The sequence below is a fragment of the Acinonyx jubatus genome, chromosome B4, assembly GCF_027475565.1.
Source record: "Acinonyx jubatus isolate Ajub_Pintada_27869175 chromosome B4, VMU_Ajub_asm_v1.0, whole genome shotgun sequence".
Lineage (NCBI taxonomy): Eukaryota > Metazoa > Chordata > Mammalia > Carnivora > Felidae > Acinonyx > Acinonyx jubatus.
In genome coordinates, this window is record NC_069387.1 from 93275245 (window position 1) to 93292115 (window position 16871).

General features: G+C 43.7%; 1 protein-coding gene across 4 annotated transcripts in view; it reads right to left on the bottom strand.

The window, feature by feature from the left end:
• Positions 1 to 16871, bottom strand: part of PTPRB (protein tyrosine phosphatase receptor type B) — a 118710-nt gene that overhangs the window by 26701 nt on the left and 75138 nt on the right. For all 4 annotated transcript variants that reach the window (XM_015063617.3, XM_015063616.3, XM_027071254.2 and 1 more), the window contains 6 exons: positions 16356 to 16619; positions 14470 to 14733; positions 13441 to 13722; positions 8454 to 8732; positions 7777 to 7926; positions 5162 to 5405 (listed from right to left, as the gene is read on the bottom strand). In XM_015063617.3, the coding sequence (XP_014919103.2) occupies positions 5162 to 5405; positions 7777 to 7926; positions 8454 to 8732; positions 13441 to 13722; positions 14470 to 14733; positions 16356 to 16619 (1483 nt within the window). The remainder of the gene's footprint in view (positions 1 to 5161; positions 5406 to 7776; positions 7927 to 8453; positions 8733 to 13440; positions 13723 to 14469; positions 14734 to 16355; positions 16620 to 16871) is intronic.

Sequence of the window (16871 nt, forward strand, 5' to 3'; positions counted from 1 at the left end):
CAGTGCCTGAGATTAGCTGGCCCTGAATTCAATAAGCAGCTACTAAAAGATGAAGTTGTAACCTCAGCCTGGATGAAGTCTCTTGTCCCCACCAAAAAACCTTGGTCTCATATTCTCTGGGTGAGCCAGGCCAGTCTGGATGGCCACACTCAGTTTCTGGGGACATACCTTACTTAGAAAGGGTTTGAGATCATTTGAAGTGATTAAACAGGACAATGAGCAAAAAGACTTTGTGGGACATGTTGTTTGATTTCAGATTTAAGGGAATCTTACCTAGAAGAGGAAACAGACATCGTTATTTTTCCTCTAGGAAGGCAGAATGAAGCCCAATAGGCTGAAGTCACAGGGAGGTGTAGTTTGGGAATATAAAGTCACTTTGTAACACCTACAGTATGAGCTGCTGCACAGGTAGTGAGCTCTCAGTCATTGAGGGCATTTAAGCAGAGGCTGGAGGAGAACCCGCTCTCAGAGAAGTTATAGGAGAGCATCCCTGCACTAAGTTAAAAAGACTGCCTCAGGCCGGCTATTGAGGTCTTTCTCTTTCAAACTGTAGATTGGCTGAGACTATGAGGCTTGATTTATATGGATAACTTTCCTAGTGTTGATTTAAATCTTAAGAAAGTGAATGGAAGTCTCTTTTTTCCTTAAAAATAAATCTAGATTTGTTTCACCCAAAGGTTCTGGGCAAATTGTTCTGCCCTCTGCCCTTCCTTCTAACTCATGCCCAAGTTCAAATGCAATCTTATAAAACGAACAAGATGATATTGATCAACCACATATATAATTTCCACCTCTAAAAGCTGCTTTCCAGCCGAAAGTTGTACTTCCAGGAATAACAGACTGTTGATGGAAGCATTGTGAGATGTCCCTCACGGGTAACAAGCAGTCAGCTTGTGTTAAGTGGGAAGGTGAGGAGTTGGTGTGTGTTGCTAATGCATTGTACTTTTGGAAAACGAAATGAGTCTCTCCGGTGAAAAGAGATTCTTCTATTTGTATAGTGATTTATAAGTGAAGAAGAATTTTCACAGACATGGTTCTACCTGATCATTTCCAACTTCTCCAATATAACAAGGAAGCTTATTATTATAATACGTCAGAGATTTGGAACCTGAAGTTTGGAGAGATTCTGTGTCTTGCTCCAGATCATAAAGAACAGCAGTGAAAGAAAACCAGACGCTGTGTTTTCTGAATCCTAGTCCAGATTTCTTTCTCTTATTTTCTCTTGGCTTCATTTCAGTTTGACAGCAATGACTTCTGTTAGAGGGATGGTAAAAAGGGCCCAGGCTAGGAAGCAGAGGTTCTGAGGTCTAGCTATCACTCTGTTGCTGATTAGATGAATGGCCCCTAAAGTTTTTTATGCCTTGGTTTCCTTCTTTGTAAATTAAAAGCATTGAGTGGGACAACCTTGACATGTTTTATTCTGAAATGCTAGCTGCAAAATGCAAAATACAATGTGGACGTAGATGAATAAGAACCTCTAGGAACCCAGATAGGAGACAATGACCTAGTACAGGATTGCCTTCAATTCAATGGGTCAGTAGGAGCTCTGCTCTTAAACTCTTTCCAAAAATGGACAGCACCACCACATTAGCATTTAGCACCCATCTGGATCCTACCTTCCCGGTCTTGTCTTCCCTGCTACCCCTTTCCATGCTCTTCCCCCAATTTGAAACTGAACTATTTGCTCTTCTCTAAACAATCTGTGTATTTCTTTCTCTGCACTTTGACTCCCACTCTTCCCTCCACGTTGAATCTCTCTGTCCCTATCTCCATATTTTCAAATCCTTCTCTACTTGTTAATGCTAAGCTAAAATGTTACCTCCTTCAAGAAGCCTTTTGAACCTTTACAGCATTTATTTACTCTCTTATGTCCTTCAACATTTCTGCCTAGATTTTACAGACCTCTTCTGCATATATATGTGTGTGTATATATATATATATATATATATATATATATATATATATACACACACATATACATGCGTATGTGTATATATATATTCAGTGTATATATATATATTATTTTAATAAACAGATATATGATAGTAATTACTTCAACTTTATATGTGTCCACAATCAGAAATCTATAGCACAAAGTTAGAGATCATGTGTTTCAATTTCCTTCATTTGGGGGAAATGAGGTCAAGAGAAGCTGACTACCTGATCGTGGCCACATTGCTATTCCATTTAGAATAGAAACAAAGCCTGGGGAGCCTTGATGGCTGAGTCAGTTAAGCATCCAACTTAGGGTCAAGTCATGATCTCACAGTTTGTGAGTTCGAGCCCCGTGTCGGGCTGTATGCTGATGGCTCAGAGCCTGGAGCTTGCTTCAGATTCTGTCTCCCTCTCTCTCTCTTGTGCTGGTGCTCTCAAAATAAATAAATAAACATTAAAAAAATACTCTAGAATAGAAACAAAGCCAGATCAGCACTTTATTAACTTCCAAAATGCCTCCCACCCATCATGATCTGCCCTTTCTCTTCCCATATGGAATGGAGTTAATTATACACCCAGTAATAGGAACCCAGTAGCAAATGGGAAACATTACATTCATTGACATAATAAACTTGCAAAGCAGCTAAACGTAGCATTTCCCATTTCGTCTCAATCCTCTTCCCCTCACCCCCCCCCCACCCCCGTTCTCTCTCATCTCTGGAAAAAAGATGCCTGATAGCTTTGAGGGTCACTATGGTGACCATCACCTTGAGACAGGTAGAATTCTGACTGTATTAAGCTAGGGGTCAGCAGCCATCACACAGGATACCACGTAGTGTCTGGTTCCCCCATATACTTTGAAAGGCTGTGCCTCCTCTTATCAAGCAGTATCTGCCTGGCATGTTTTTCACAGGACTGAACCAAATGTGGGGAAATATAGGGAAGCTGTGTTCTAGAAAACATGTAAGTATGGCATGAGTTGATCAAGCTATAATAAGAAATGTGTAAGTATTGATAGAGCAACTTGGGTCATTCCCTTATTTGTTCACAAACATTTAATGAGTGCCTCTTTGGGGCCAGGTATTTGTCATATTGTTTTGTCTCTATTAGACTACAAGCTCTCATAGTCTAGTGAAAAGGGTAAGTAACCAAACAAAGGGCTGAAAAGTCCTGGTAAGTGAGGATTAGAGGGATGAAGGGTCTGGGTGCTGTGGAAATGGAGCTAGGGCCAACTGCCCAGTGTGGGTTGACAGGTTGATTGGGGTAATTTGAGGGCTGAGCTGGTTTCTGAAGTGTATGAAGGGATGCACCAGCCAGTCAAGGGAGGGGAGGGCATCCCAAATAGAGTGAAAAGAATGTGTGAGGGCTCAGAGGTGTAAGAGACACATGTCACTGTCAAAGGAACTCCAAGTAAGGGTTAACAAAAAGCAGGGTGTACTTGTGACAGATGGTAGGAGGCAAAGCAGGAGAGAGAAGGTGAGGGCTTTATGAGCCCTCTTTGGAATCTTCATTTACTCCTAGAAGTGACTGGGGACCACTGGAAGACCTTAATCGAGAAGGGACATAACCAGGTTTGATGGATCATCTACATTCCTCCTCAGGACAGCCCTGTGTTGTTATGCAGATGAGAGAAATGAGGATTTGGGAATTGAAATGCCATTTCCAAGGTTACACAGCTAAGTGGCAGCGCGTGAACTCAGTACAGGCTCTTCCAGGCCCTCAGCAGCCGTTACGAATGGGAAGGAGTGTGGTGGAGAGTGGTAGGCTCTGGGACAGACATGAGCCATCTAGAGCTTCTCATTGTCCCTCTCTTAACTGTAGTAATGACTCAGTCATCTTCTCTCCTTCTCTTTCAGAAAGCAAACAAACAAAAAACAGCCTCCACTTTCCAACTCACAAATCGAATAGAGCCACTGGGAGACTTTTGTTCAAATCTCCTTGAGTCCATGTGACCGAGGAGCTGAGGCATCTCTTGATTCTTACAGGAACTAAAGGATTCCAGGGCTCTGATCTCCCTCACACTTCTCCTTTGTTCTGTCTGAGATCTCACCTTCTTCAGGTAGGCTCATATGGTCTCTTCTGGAATAGAAGACCATATGAGCCCACCTCACTAGTAAGATCGTATGAGTTTACTCTGAAGATGCCAACCTGGGCTAGGGTGGAAATCACATTTTTATGGTGAGTCCTGGGCAGAGGGAGTTACACAGAGTTCCTGCCCAAGGTGAGTTTTCTGGTTTAGGAAAACTGTTGGCCTGCCTGTGTTGATTCTAGGGAGGGGCTGAGAAAGTTCTCAGGTGTGATGCCGTGTCATTGTCTCCTTTTGGAGAATGTAGGAAAGTCTCTGCTGGGACTCAGGGATGATACTCAAAATATGTAAGAGTCAGTCAGACCTGGACACTGACCAACCCGCCATAGAGAACCTGACTGGCTGCCATACTGGCTGGATGTCAGCTCTGCCAACACCTAAGAGAGACAGCACATTCTCTGCAGAAGTACTGCTCTTGGATGCTTGTAGCTTCTATCCAAGATGGCAGCCAAGGTTCCCTTTTTCTTGAGGACTCTGGCTTGGGATGCTGTGTATTTCTGCTCACACTTGCTTTCGGGGAGCACAGTGTAGACCAAGGGCACTGCCAATTCCTATGACTGGAAGGGCCTGTTGGCTGCCATAGTGCTTCCTAGGGCCAAAGCAAACAGCTGCTCCTTTTCATCTGTCATCCTAGCAGGAGGAAAGGGTACTCCCATTCATTAAGGGGCCTTCGACTTCAAGAATTCTGTCTGGACCAAAGAGCACCTTTATCTTTTTATGCCTTAGAAGGTAAATAAATATGTGTAATTACAGCCCTCACTAGAAGTAGAAGATGAAACTTCATATTTCTTGGGTCTCCCTACACTCAATTTTTCTGTTTGGACATCTTCGCAGTCATTAAAATAGTAAATAAGTTGTTTTATTTGTACTAAAGAAGTTAGGAGAAAAAACAATCTATTAAGAACCTTCAATTCTTCATATAATGAATTAGAGCTTTTGCAGAGTGCCGAAGGCCGGCCTTCTTTACACATTACCTGTGAACGGGGGCAGGAATTCAACTTTTATAAATGACCCAGTAACATGTGGAACACTGTTGTAGTGCTGGTTATTCATCTACGGGAGCTCAAGTGCATCAGATGCCCAGACTGCTAAGGACCCAGTAGTGCAGCATGTCCCTTCTTGCAAAACAATACATCTAACCTGTAGGCAGTGCGCGGCTTCAGTGGTCCGTCACAAAATTTTTGCTGATTGGGATCGCATTTTCCACCCAGGCTCTCCATCTCTGCTCCAAGCTTAATGTTAAAACTCTTGGAGTTGCTGTCGGGACTTTCGGCACATTTGCTGGCAAAGTAATCGGTCTGATACATTCGGATGGAGGCATTGTGCCTGTATTCTAGGTAGGAGGGCAGAGGGTGCTGTTGTTCTGGCTTCAGCTCATCACTGCCTGGAGGGAGAGAACCCACAGTGAAGCACTGGCTTTCTCGTGACTTCAGTGATTCCTAACTAGGTTTCTACGTCTGCCTCCTCTCACCCACCATCACCGGTCATCTCCAAAGTGCAGACTCTTTGATCTTGAAGGAGGCTGCGCAATCCTCCTAACGAAGTTAATTTTAATTCACTTCCCCTAGAATGAAAATTAAAGTGTGCGGATACTAAATTTTATACACACGCGTACGTATATTTATGCACACACCCTGTCATTTTTCTAGGAAATAGAATGTGTGTATTTGAGAGGTGAACTCACTGCATCTGATAATAATGTGTTCCAGAACTCCAGAAAGCTGGACACTCCCCACTGTGAGTCAGTCCACTAGACAAGCTCTCTACCTTGCCAATGACCATTGTAGCTGAGCTAATAAGGAAATCCCTATGACCTAGGAAATAGGGAAGAGATAAGAGAAATCAAGTTCAAGTCCAGAGCAGTCACCCAAAGGCACACTCCACGGGCCACACCCTGTCAGATAATTGCTCCGTGTACAGCTCTCTGTTATCTTGAGTACAGTTTAATCCTGGCTCGAATTTGGCCCCTCGTGCGGAACGCTTCCCAGAACTCTTCTCTGTCCACCCAGCCTGCTGTGTGTTTTGGCACTGCAAACTCGTTTTTGTGTTGGCTGGAGGAAAGCATAATTAGGAAGATAAATATTATAGAGATAGGATACCATTTACGATGCGTCGCAAGGAGCGGTATTGTGGGGGTTCACCACATCCCGGACTCTTGTTTAGTAAAATTTGCTCAAAATGAGTGGGTCTTGGAAATATTATCTTGTTGGCAGTAACTGAAAGGAATGCCGGGGCGCCTGGGTGGCTCAATCAGCTAAGTGTCCGACTTCGGCTCAGGTCATGGTCTCCTGGTTCATGAGTTCGAGGCCCGTGTCGGGCTCTGTGCTGACATCTTGGAGCCTGGAGCGGGCTTCAATTCTGTGTCTCCCTTTCTCTCTGTGCCCCTGCCCTGCTCATGCTCTGTCCCTCTCTGCCTCTCAAAAATTAATAAATGTTAAAAAAAAAATTAAAAAAGAAAAAAGAAAAGGAATGTTGCCTTTAAGATGAACATATATGCTATGAATGACATTTACATGAGATGGACTGTTATCTTAGATCACCAGGGACGCACAGCCCAGCTCCATGGACATCAATAATCAAAACTCACATGGCTGGAGAACACAAGGCTGCCTTCTGGGGTATGGCCTCTTTTTGGTCACTGCCTTACATTCATGTAGTAAAACAAACATCACCTTCACTACATCTTCATTAAATCTAAAATCTCTCCACAGTTTGCTGATTTATCTCCAACTATGAGATGTAAGGAAATCTGGGATGCACCACTGGCCGTTGAAATTATTTAATTAGTTACGCACAACCAACTTTAGTACAATTAAATTACATGTCAAAGCACATGGACTGTAAGACACCCGGTGAGCTAAAGCACTATTTAGCCTAGGAGCTGCTCCAGCACTTGTCAGCTTTAAAGTTTCTCATCGTCCACAAATGTGTTGAAATAGAGATGCTTAAGAAACTCATGTGCAACCCTTTAAACAATTCTGAAAAAACAGAAGACGTGTAAAAGATACCACACCACTCCAGACACAAACGTCTGTTTTGGAGAAATAGTGCACAAGCCCTCGGTGGCAAATACGACACTCCTGTAGGTGGTTTGACAAATGCTGACATGATAAACTCTAAAAATCGTACTTGAGGCCCTATGGAACGTTGTCGTAACTATTAGCCTGTAGAAATTAGGTAGACTTTGAATGCTTCATAGACTAGAAAATGGAATATACTGCTGGCAATTCAGTAGAGAAAGGAAGGATGCTTTTCATGATCATCTGTTCCCTCTTTTCGGCTCTTGAATATTTCTTTGTGAATTGGTGAGTGGTTTGGAAGGGTGCGGTTCCTTGAGGTATTTGCGATTGGGGCGGGGAGGGCATTGAAGCATATTGCCGCTTAATGGCTGAACAAAACAAGTAGTGAACAGCAATGAATGAGTGTGAAGAAGGCTGTGTAGGTCAGTCCGTGCAATGCACTTCCAGCAGTGCCTGGCACATAGGAAAGGCTCCATAAATGATAGTTATTTGTACTTACTGCTGTGGTTGCTATGATTATCATTCACCCTTTTAATAATTAAACCCAGTGAATAATAGGCTTTATTGTTGAAAGTTTTTGTTACATCTCCCAGCATCCAGCAGAGAGGGGACAGAATTATATAAAGATTTAAGTTTTCCACTCTTCCAAACGTGTCACAGAAAGAGCCTCCACGGTGACCTTTGAGAAAGCAGTCCCCGTGTCCTACTGCTAGCAGATAATCCATGATCACTTACCATCAGCCTCTCTCACTACCACTGTGAAGTATTTCACAGCTCCATTGGTGTCGCTGAACCAGCTGCAGTTGAAAGTGAAGTTGATGGAAGATTTGCTAATTAGCACATCCTTTTTATTCACACGGATATGTGGAGGTGGAGGAGGGGGCCCTGAAAAAGGATGGAGAAGGAACCCAGGGGAGTCACAACTCTGCTTTTCCATATAATAGCAATCAGTGAACCGAAGGTCTCCATGCACCGACCTCAGTGTGTGCGCGTGCGCGTGTGTATGTCTGTGTGGAAAGCTTGTGATCCAGAAAACCTCCTCCTCTCCTAGAGGAAAACAGGCAGAGGAAGTGATGTGCCAGTGGCACGTTAAACCTAATGAAAGAGGCAGCACCTCAGCAGGATTTCCTGAAGTCATAGCACCAAACTGCTTAAAAGCTCCATTATAGCTCTAACTCTATCCGGCAAAGTGACGTATTTAAAGGCTAACTCATTCAAGTACCTTAAGATCATTTAACTTGTTTGCTGCCAGACACAGAGAAATGTTTCCATTCCCTAGAGGCTTCTAGGTTCTCTTTTCCAAGAGACTACAAGGCCTGCTCATGTGGAAGCGACCTGCATGCAAGTGAGTGGCAGTGATGGGTGCGGTACAGCAAGGTGTTCACTCAGCGCACGCGTCTAGAAACACTTACGGTCTATCATTGTGATAGTGCTGTCTTCAACCACCTCGCTGGTCATGCCAGCCGACTGCACCTTGATGGACACCAGGTACCTCTTATGGGGCACCAGCATCATGATGTTGAGCAGAGATTTTTCTTTCTCCAGCTTTCTGGAAAATTCAACTTCTTGAGTGTCCATTTTCCGACATTCAATGCTATACCCATCAAAGTCAGAATCAGGAGGGATCCAAGAACAGGCAATGGCCGTGGAGTTCTGAGGCCTGCAATGCAGGTTTTGTATCTTATCTGGCTCTAAAGGAGAGAAAGGAGGAGACACTTCTTACAACTCTGTGAGACATATTTTTTTTCTTCCAGCTCCTCTGGGCCCTACTTGCTCTGAGGTCTAAATAAATAATTCTCAAAATTTACTTGGATTGTTTTTCAAGAAAAAAAATTATTATGGATCTCCCAAGGAATTTCACACTCTGCGAAACATTAAAAATTAAAACGCTGTCCCTTTAGAAAATCACCAGGTGCCAAAGTGATCAGAAACACAAATACACAACTAAGTTCAGCGGGGGCACTAAAATTAAGGGGCGGAGTCAGATCAAAGGTGGGGCTGAATAGCCAAAAGATTAAAAATGCAGCTCGGCCTGCCAGAATTCAAATTCTATTTATCAGCTGTGACTTCTTAGGCAAGTTACGTAAGGTGTCTGTGCCCCATTTGTAAAGTGGGGAGACGAAGAGTACCTCGATCCTGTGATCACCGTGATGGTTCACGGAGTAGAACCAGGCACAGCCACCTAGAAAATGGTGGTTGGCATAGTAATCGCTCAGTAAATACTAGCTGTTACGAGAAAATTAAGAAACGGCATTGCTTACTTGTTAACCCCCTAGGCCCTGGCTCTGTCCCCCTCTTCCACTTTTGCCTTTCCTGCTCACACACATGCTCCAGGCACCAAAACTGCTTCTGGCTCCCCATGTACACCACGCTCCTCCACCTGCTATGCTTATGGCCATTCATTTTCTTCTGCCCAACAGAGTGCCGGACCCAGTAGGGACCCAGTGAATGGCAGCTGATCTCATTAGTTGTTGTGAATGACACTACAAGGAGTAAGAGACACAGTCGGACAGAAAGGCACTTATGTGACCTGACCGTGCACGTTAATAACCAAACTCTATAGGCTTTCCCAACCAGCTGCATGCCTACATCTCTAATTACATCCTAGGAAGCTACACTGTACGATTTGGATAAGTAGTTTTTGTATTTTAATATTAGCAGCTGAGCCATTTAAAAAAGAAAAGGCTGGGGGCGCCTGGGTGGCTCAGTCGGTTAGGCATCCAGCTTCGGCTCAGGTCATGATCTCGAGGTCCATGAGTTCAAGCCCCTCGTCGGGCTCCGTGCTGACAGCTCAGAGCCTGGAGCCTGTTTCAGATTCTGTGTCTCCCTCTTTCTCTGACCCTTCCCCGTTCATGCTCTGTCTCTCCCTGTCTCAAAAATAAACGTTAAAAAAAATTTTTTTTTAAATAAAAAATAAAAAAAATTAAAAAAAGAAAAAAGAAAAGGCCAGTGTGCCTGGCTGGCTCAGTTGGTTAAGCGTCCGACTTTGGCTCAAGTCATGATCTCAGGTTCGTGAGTCTGAGCCCCACATCGGGCTCTGTGCTGACAGCTCAGAGTCTGGAGCCTGCTTCAGATTCTGTGTCTCCCTCTCTCTGCCCCTCCCCCGCTTGTGCTCTGTCTCTGTCTCTGTCTCTGTCTCTCTCAAAAATAAATAAACATTAAAAAATATATTTAAAAAAAAAAGGTCTCAGTTCCCCGATATGTTAAATCAGAGGGTCGCTGGTCCTGTGCTTTAAGTGTGCCTTGGTGGTCAGGGGTGCTCTGCTGGGGTGACCTCCCTAAGACTTTCCTTACCTTGCCCCTTGTCCCCAGGAATTTCTGAGGAAATTCTTGAAAATCTAGGTCTAGACCACCCTATTTCATTCCAGGAGTCAAAAGTCTTGACAAAATTAATTTGAAAAAGCCTGCCCGTTGTTTTATTGATCCCAGCAGAAACTACAGTAACAATTTTCAGACAGCACTAATCAGTGGTATCAAAGCATCAAAAAGACTCACAAGAGCACTGCATGATGAGGGGAGGGATTGAAAAAATAAGGCTAAAGACGCTTATGTTTGACCTTTAGGACACCAAATAGAAAAAAAAAAAAACCCTCTTCCATTTCATCGTTGGATTTTTATAGTCCCTGTTGTAAATGTAATCCTTTTCTCTTTTCTCCACCTGCCCTTCCTCCCCAAATTAAAATTGTATGTTGGTTCATACACCCTGTAGGTAGGACTGGCTACGTAACTTTCAAGGTCCAGTGCCAAGTGCAAACGCAATGCCCCATGTTCAAAATATTAAGATTTCAAGATGGTGACAACAGAAAATGAGACCAAGCATAGGGTCCCTCCAGACGCAGGCCCTGTGTGCCTGCACAGCAGAAAGCTCTAAGCCCTGCTTGTAGAACAGATCACAGATGAGCGACTAGGAACTCTGTGTAGACCTAGTAATCAATCCCTCACAGAGAAGCACCTGTTGCTCTGATTTGGTATTCAACCCACCTTCTCCTGACACCTCCTCCTTCATTATAGGACTCTGTCCTTAACAATCATGACTTTGAAATACTCAGTATCTTTGTGCCACTGAATGAATTTCTATTACATAGCAAGGTCTAAAATATCAGCTAAGTCGTAACAGTTTAGATAAGAATGATTTAGAAAAAAAATCAATCTGAAGATTTTTCAGGATACAGGAATTGGCCTTTGAGGCAAGCAATAATTGTGTCTTTTAAAAATGTTTCTATTTATTCTTGACAGAGAGAGAGTGAGAGAGGAGCTCAGACAGAGGGGGACAGAAGATACAAAACGGGCTCTGTGCTGACAGCAGACAGCCCAATGTGGGGCTTGAACTCAAGAACCGAGAGATGATGACCTGAGCCAAAGATGGAAGTTTAACTGACTGAGCCACCCAGGTGCCTCAGTAATTGTGTCTTTTCAAACATTAACTGCTTCTTAATCTTTTGAACTCCTTCAGACTAATCACAGCTGGAAATCAAAACATCTTCTCTGTTCAGCCTTAGAGAAAGTCTTTAAAAATATCCTGCCTGATCCATAATTCTAATGTGCTCAAAGAATAATATAGAAATTTGCTTCAACCTCTTTCCTCAGTTCCTTCTCCCTCCTCCTTTCTGCCCCTAAATCCCACATGCCTTCTAAGGCCTCAGGTCACATCCCTATTCACTAAGAAATTAGTACCTGCTATGGGCAAGGTGCTCTTCTAGAGACTGTGAACAGTTCAGAAGTGAATAAGGCATTAGCCCTAACCTCTAGGAAGGTAGAGCAGTACAAAATAGCCATAATATGAGATGGCAAGGAGAATGTACCAGAAGAAATGGAGAAAGAAGGCGGTGGGTGGAGCACCAGACAACTTCTCAGAGTCGGTGGTGGGCAAGAGTTGGCAAAGGCTTTCCGGCAGAGAGGACAGACACCTCGCTGAGAATTGGGGTGTTTCAGGCGGAGAAATGCATGAACCCAGGCACCCGGAGGGGGAAGGTGGAAGATCAGGGCTTGCAGATTGTTCATCGTGGCTGGAGCAGATGTGTGAGAAACAGAGTAGTGGAATGATTCCACGTGGGAATGATCAACTTCTCTGTTGCTTGACCCTCTATTATGATGGGTTTTCTGTTACAACCAAACCCAGTCCTAACTAATGCAATCCTTAAAGTTCTATCATAAAACACATAAAACACAGCACTGAGTCCCTCTTCTCGCCAGCGGCTCTCCTTGTAGGCATGCTCCATTTCGTAAATGCCTCTCTTAAATTCCAGCACCCAGGACAGAATACAGTATTCCAGAAGCCATTTAATCAGTCCAGCCTCTACTGAGTTCTTACCTGAGCACCTGTTTTGGTTATACAGCCCACGGTAAGCCACTGAAAACCCATCCTGAGCTTGCTGTAAATTAAAACTCTTAAGTTCTTTTTCACAAATTTCTCTTGACATCCAACTATTTAATCCCAAACTGCTCTTTGGATACACTATGGAGTACAAGTTATAATTATTATAAGATTAATGTTTGTTGAATAGATGAAACAACTACTTGCTTAAGTTTATAATTTTCAACTATTTATTTTATAAATAACCACTATCTGACCTGGTTGTAGAAATGACATATATAGGTATTACTGAAAAATAAATATGTGGATTGAGGTTTCTATACTGAAAACGTTTGTTCTTTGAGATTTGCTGTACCTATTACAAAGTGCCTTTGGGAAGAAACTGATATATATTTCATTGCCAAAGTATTTTTATCTTTAGGATTGACAGCAATATGTCTTAGCTGACCCCTCTGTTTCTAGTTTGCCCCTTTCAATCCATTCTCTACACTGTACCCAGAGTGACTTCTTATAGAAGTCATAGAAGATTATGAGATCTTGGCTGCAAATCCCTTGGTGGCTCCAACTGATTGAGGAGAAAGTTGAAATCACTGCTGTGGTTCACAAGACATTTTATGACCTGATTCTCTTAATCCTCACCTTTTATGCTCTGGCCAACTAAACTCTTCTGTTCCTCTCTCCTGCCTGGTCTTGGAATATTTTATTCTGTCTATCTAGAATATTCTCCACTTCGTTCCCCATATCCACCTGGTGAGTTGTTTAGGCTTTGATTTGGAAGTTTCTTCTTCCAGGAAGCTCTCTTGTATTGGCTCAGATGCCCCTACCATGGGTTTCTACAGAGCCAAATACTTACTTCGTCACACTTCCCACTCAAGCTCCATGAGGGCAGAGACAACCTCTTTATTGCCCATTGTTGTTAATGTTGAAGGAATGAAGACGTCTATACAGACTTATGCCTGAATTCAAATCTAACCAACCCCAAGTAAAAATGTGGATTTAAACCAAGCCTCGCTGGAGTAAGTAGTCGCAACACATACTTCCCCCTCACTCCATCTGAGAACCAAGAGTAGTAAAACATGTCATACTTGTCCTCACGGATCCAGATACTGGTTTGCTATAGGTTTTCCAGGAATCACCGCTGATAGTCTTGACACTAAACTGATAGGATCTCCCTGGACGAAGACCATACACAATGCGTCCTTCTGATTTTCTATTGCTGTAGGGGTTGAAGACCGTGATGGCATCTCTGGGGAACCACTGTAGCTCAAAGTCATCGTAGTCTGTCCAGTCTGGTGGCCCCTTCCAGGTGATGGCCAAGGATGTGTTTGTAACATCAGCAAATGAGATAAGACTGGGAGGACTTGGGGCTGCATGTAGGAGAACATGAAAAAAAATCACATAAACATGTCTATGCCATAGCATAGACGAGAGCTGGGTGACATCAGATGTACCTTAAGGTGCTTTGTAGGAAGCAATAATATGAAAATATAATAATGGAAGCTTCTAGCTATAGTGTTTACTATGTGTCAGTTGCAGTCCTCAAGTGTTTTACGCACATTTTCCTTAATTTTCCTAAGGAGAGATTCCTTACCAAGGTGCTGTGGAGCATGGGTGCGCCCTGAATGGGTTACAAGTGTGCCAAGGTATTGGTTCCATTAGATTTTGAGGTGTGAGGGCTACAATCCACAATTATGACCAGTTGCAGATAGCTCTGTTCATTGATCCCAGGGTGGTGTACAGATTAATGTTATCTGTGTATGCCCGGGAGATAAAAGATTTAGGAAGCATTGCCGATAGCAATGCAATGATGACGTATGTGATTATCCCCATTTTACAGATAAGAAGACTGAGACTTCGAGATGTTCAATGACCTTCCCAGCTTCACATAGGTAAGTGGCAGAGCTAAGTTAAGGACCTAGATCCTTTTCCTAGATCTTGTAGGAACAGTGGTTAAGGTCTGCTTCCTTTATCCATTGTAGCATAGTGCCTTCCCAAGAGCTAGCACGAGGCACTCCATTATTGATTTTCTTTCTTCTTATTAAAACCATAGCTCAAATGTGTCTTTAGAAGCTACTTCCAACCAATAGTTGGCCTTTGGCAACAGAGCTCCTTACCTGTTCTGCTCTCCCCCATGAGCTTGTTCCTGAGGTCCCCGCTGTGAGTTACCACACACAGCGTGTACTTCCTTCCAGGAATGAGGCCGTGGAAACGCCACTCTGTCAGGTTCTTGTCTTTCCAGTTTTCCTTCTTCGTGCCATTGGGGTTGTACAGAATTAGCTCATAAAAATCGAAGTCCCCAGAGGCTGGACTCCAGCTGAACCAGAGACTGTCTGTCATGTTCCGATTGGATCCCCGGAGATTACTCACAGAAGCTGGGACTTAAACACAGCGAAAACCTTTACTAAGGACAGAGGAGTTACAAGCAAAGGCACTTGGCCTACAGGTGAGAATACGAGCTATGTTGGGCATATGGGTGAGTGGTACCCATTGCAGAGTCAGATCTTGCCTGCATTTCAGGGCACTTACGTAGAGGGGCATGTGGTCTAGAGATGTGGTACAAATGAAAATAAAAACAAACCAGCACAGGTGGTGGCTTCCATATGCTCACCACACATAGCCTGATAAACGTCTGAAATGAAATCTTCAGAAATGATTAATTAAAACTCGTCAAACAGTTCATAACTTATCTTATGAACGGCCTTGAATATATTCACAAAAGGTGCCAGCCCTTTCCAGGCTGGCCCATCACACCCAGGCCCCTTATCCCATAATATCCTCCCCTGGGTCTCTCTGCTTCCTCTCCGCTCTCTTGTAGGTTCTCAGTTCCCTCATTCGTTTTCCTACCCAAATCTATATTGGTAGATCCTCACTTGGGAAAAGGGTGTTAACAGTCACGTCTACCACTATGTAACTTAGTCACACTGGCACCTGTCCCGTGGGTATTTAAGCTTCGTTATTCTCTGGGAGTGAAGACTGCTGTCTCTTGATGGAGGAACTTTAGACATTAATGAGCACATAAGGGAAGATGCGCAGAGGGCAGATTGTCCTAGAAACGGTAACATCAAGGCAATTCTATTCAGGGTCTAGGTGTATCCATATCTGTTGCTCATTTCATTCCCTTCCAAAAACACGCTGAGAACTTCTGTTGGGTGCCTGGGATACACTTCCCTCACCTACAAGGCTCACCTGAAATGCTTTCTCTGTCTAAAGTCGTTTCTTGTCCTGCCAAGTCACTCTGTCACAACATACTGTTTATTTCCTTCACAGACTTCAAGGCATTCCCAAGTCATGTCCCTTAAAAATCTGCTGTCTGGCCCTGCTCCCTCTCTGCCAATGAGAGCTCTGTAGTCAGGGGCCTCATCTGTGCTGTTCACAGTTAGATTCCAGCAGTGAGCCCCGTGCCCGGCATACAAAGCACTCAAAAACTATTGTCAGATGAGAAAAAAAAAAAAAAAACTAAACGGGAAAATAAAATAATGGCCTCAAATTATGGAAAACGAGTGGATTCAGTTTCTTATTTGCAGCCCAGAGAGATGTCTCTTTCTCTCCTTTTCCTGCAACGCTGTGTGTGCATTTCATCCAGTGCCATGTTTCTGTCTCACAGTGGACATTGCTTGGTCCTTTTTGTAGTTGGCCCTTCTCCAGACCTGCCCTCCACTCTACGCGTGTCCTGTAGAAAGCTGAAGGGCACAGCTTGAATCAAACCACAGTGGGTTACAACCCTCTTGTGGCAGTTTGGTGGCAAACAGAGAAGCCAGAATCATTTTTCCACCAAAGCCTATGAGGTCAACGAGGGGTGGTAACAGAGCAGAAACCAGTGCAAAGGCAATTCTGATATGTAATCAAATGCCTGATTTCGGATAAAAAAGCCTGAAGGTCACAAAGTTCATATAAAGCTAGACCATGGCTGGAAGAGGGAACTAAGGACAAAACAGGGAAAAGCCAGTGAATACTGAGACAATTTCCCCACAATACATTCCTGCTTGGGTCCGGGCCTTACCTGTTCTACCGAATATGAAAGACTCATTAGACAACTCCCCACTGTGAGTTACTATCACCATTTTGTACATTCGGCCTTGCAGCAGGTTCTGGAAAGAGATACTCTGGATTCGTGGGTTGACTTGAGCTCTCTCCTGAAGCGTTCCATCTGGGTTATACAGAAAGATGTTGTACCCGTTGAGTTCCCCTTCCGAGGTGGTCCAGCTTAAGGTCAGGTGTCTGGTGGAGTTCTCTACGATCCTCAGATTGGTGACAGCTGCTGGGACTGGAAAAGTTGAGCGAGAGGGTGAGACCGAGTTTTAGTACCCCCTTGACACAGCCCAGGCCTGACGCCCAGGTGGATACACTCCACAGCAGCTTAAAACACATGGTCTTGGCCTTCAGAAAATATTGACTTCATGGGGACCCTAAAACTAAGAAGACTGAATTTTGTGCATTACTGATGTTGAAACTGTCAATTAAAACAATAACAACAACAACGACAAAACAAAAGCACAAGAGAACAAAGAAAAACCAG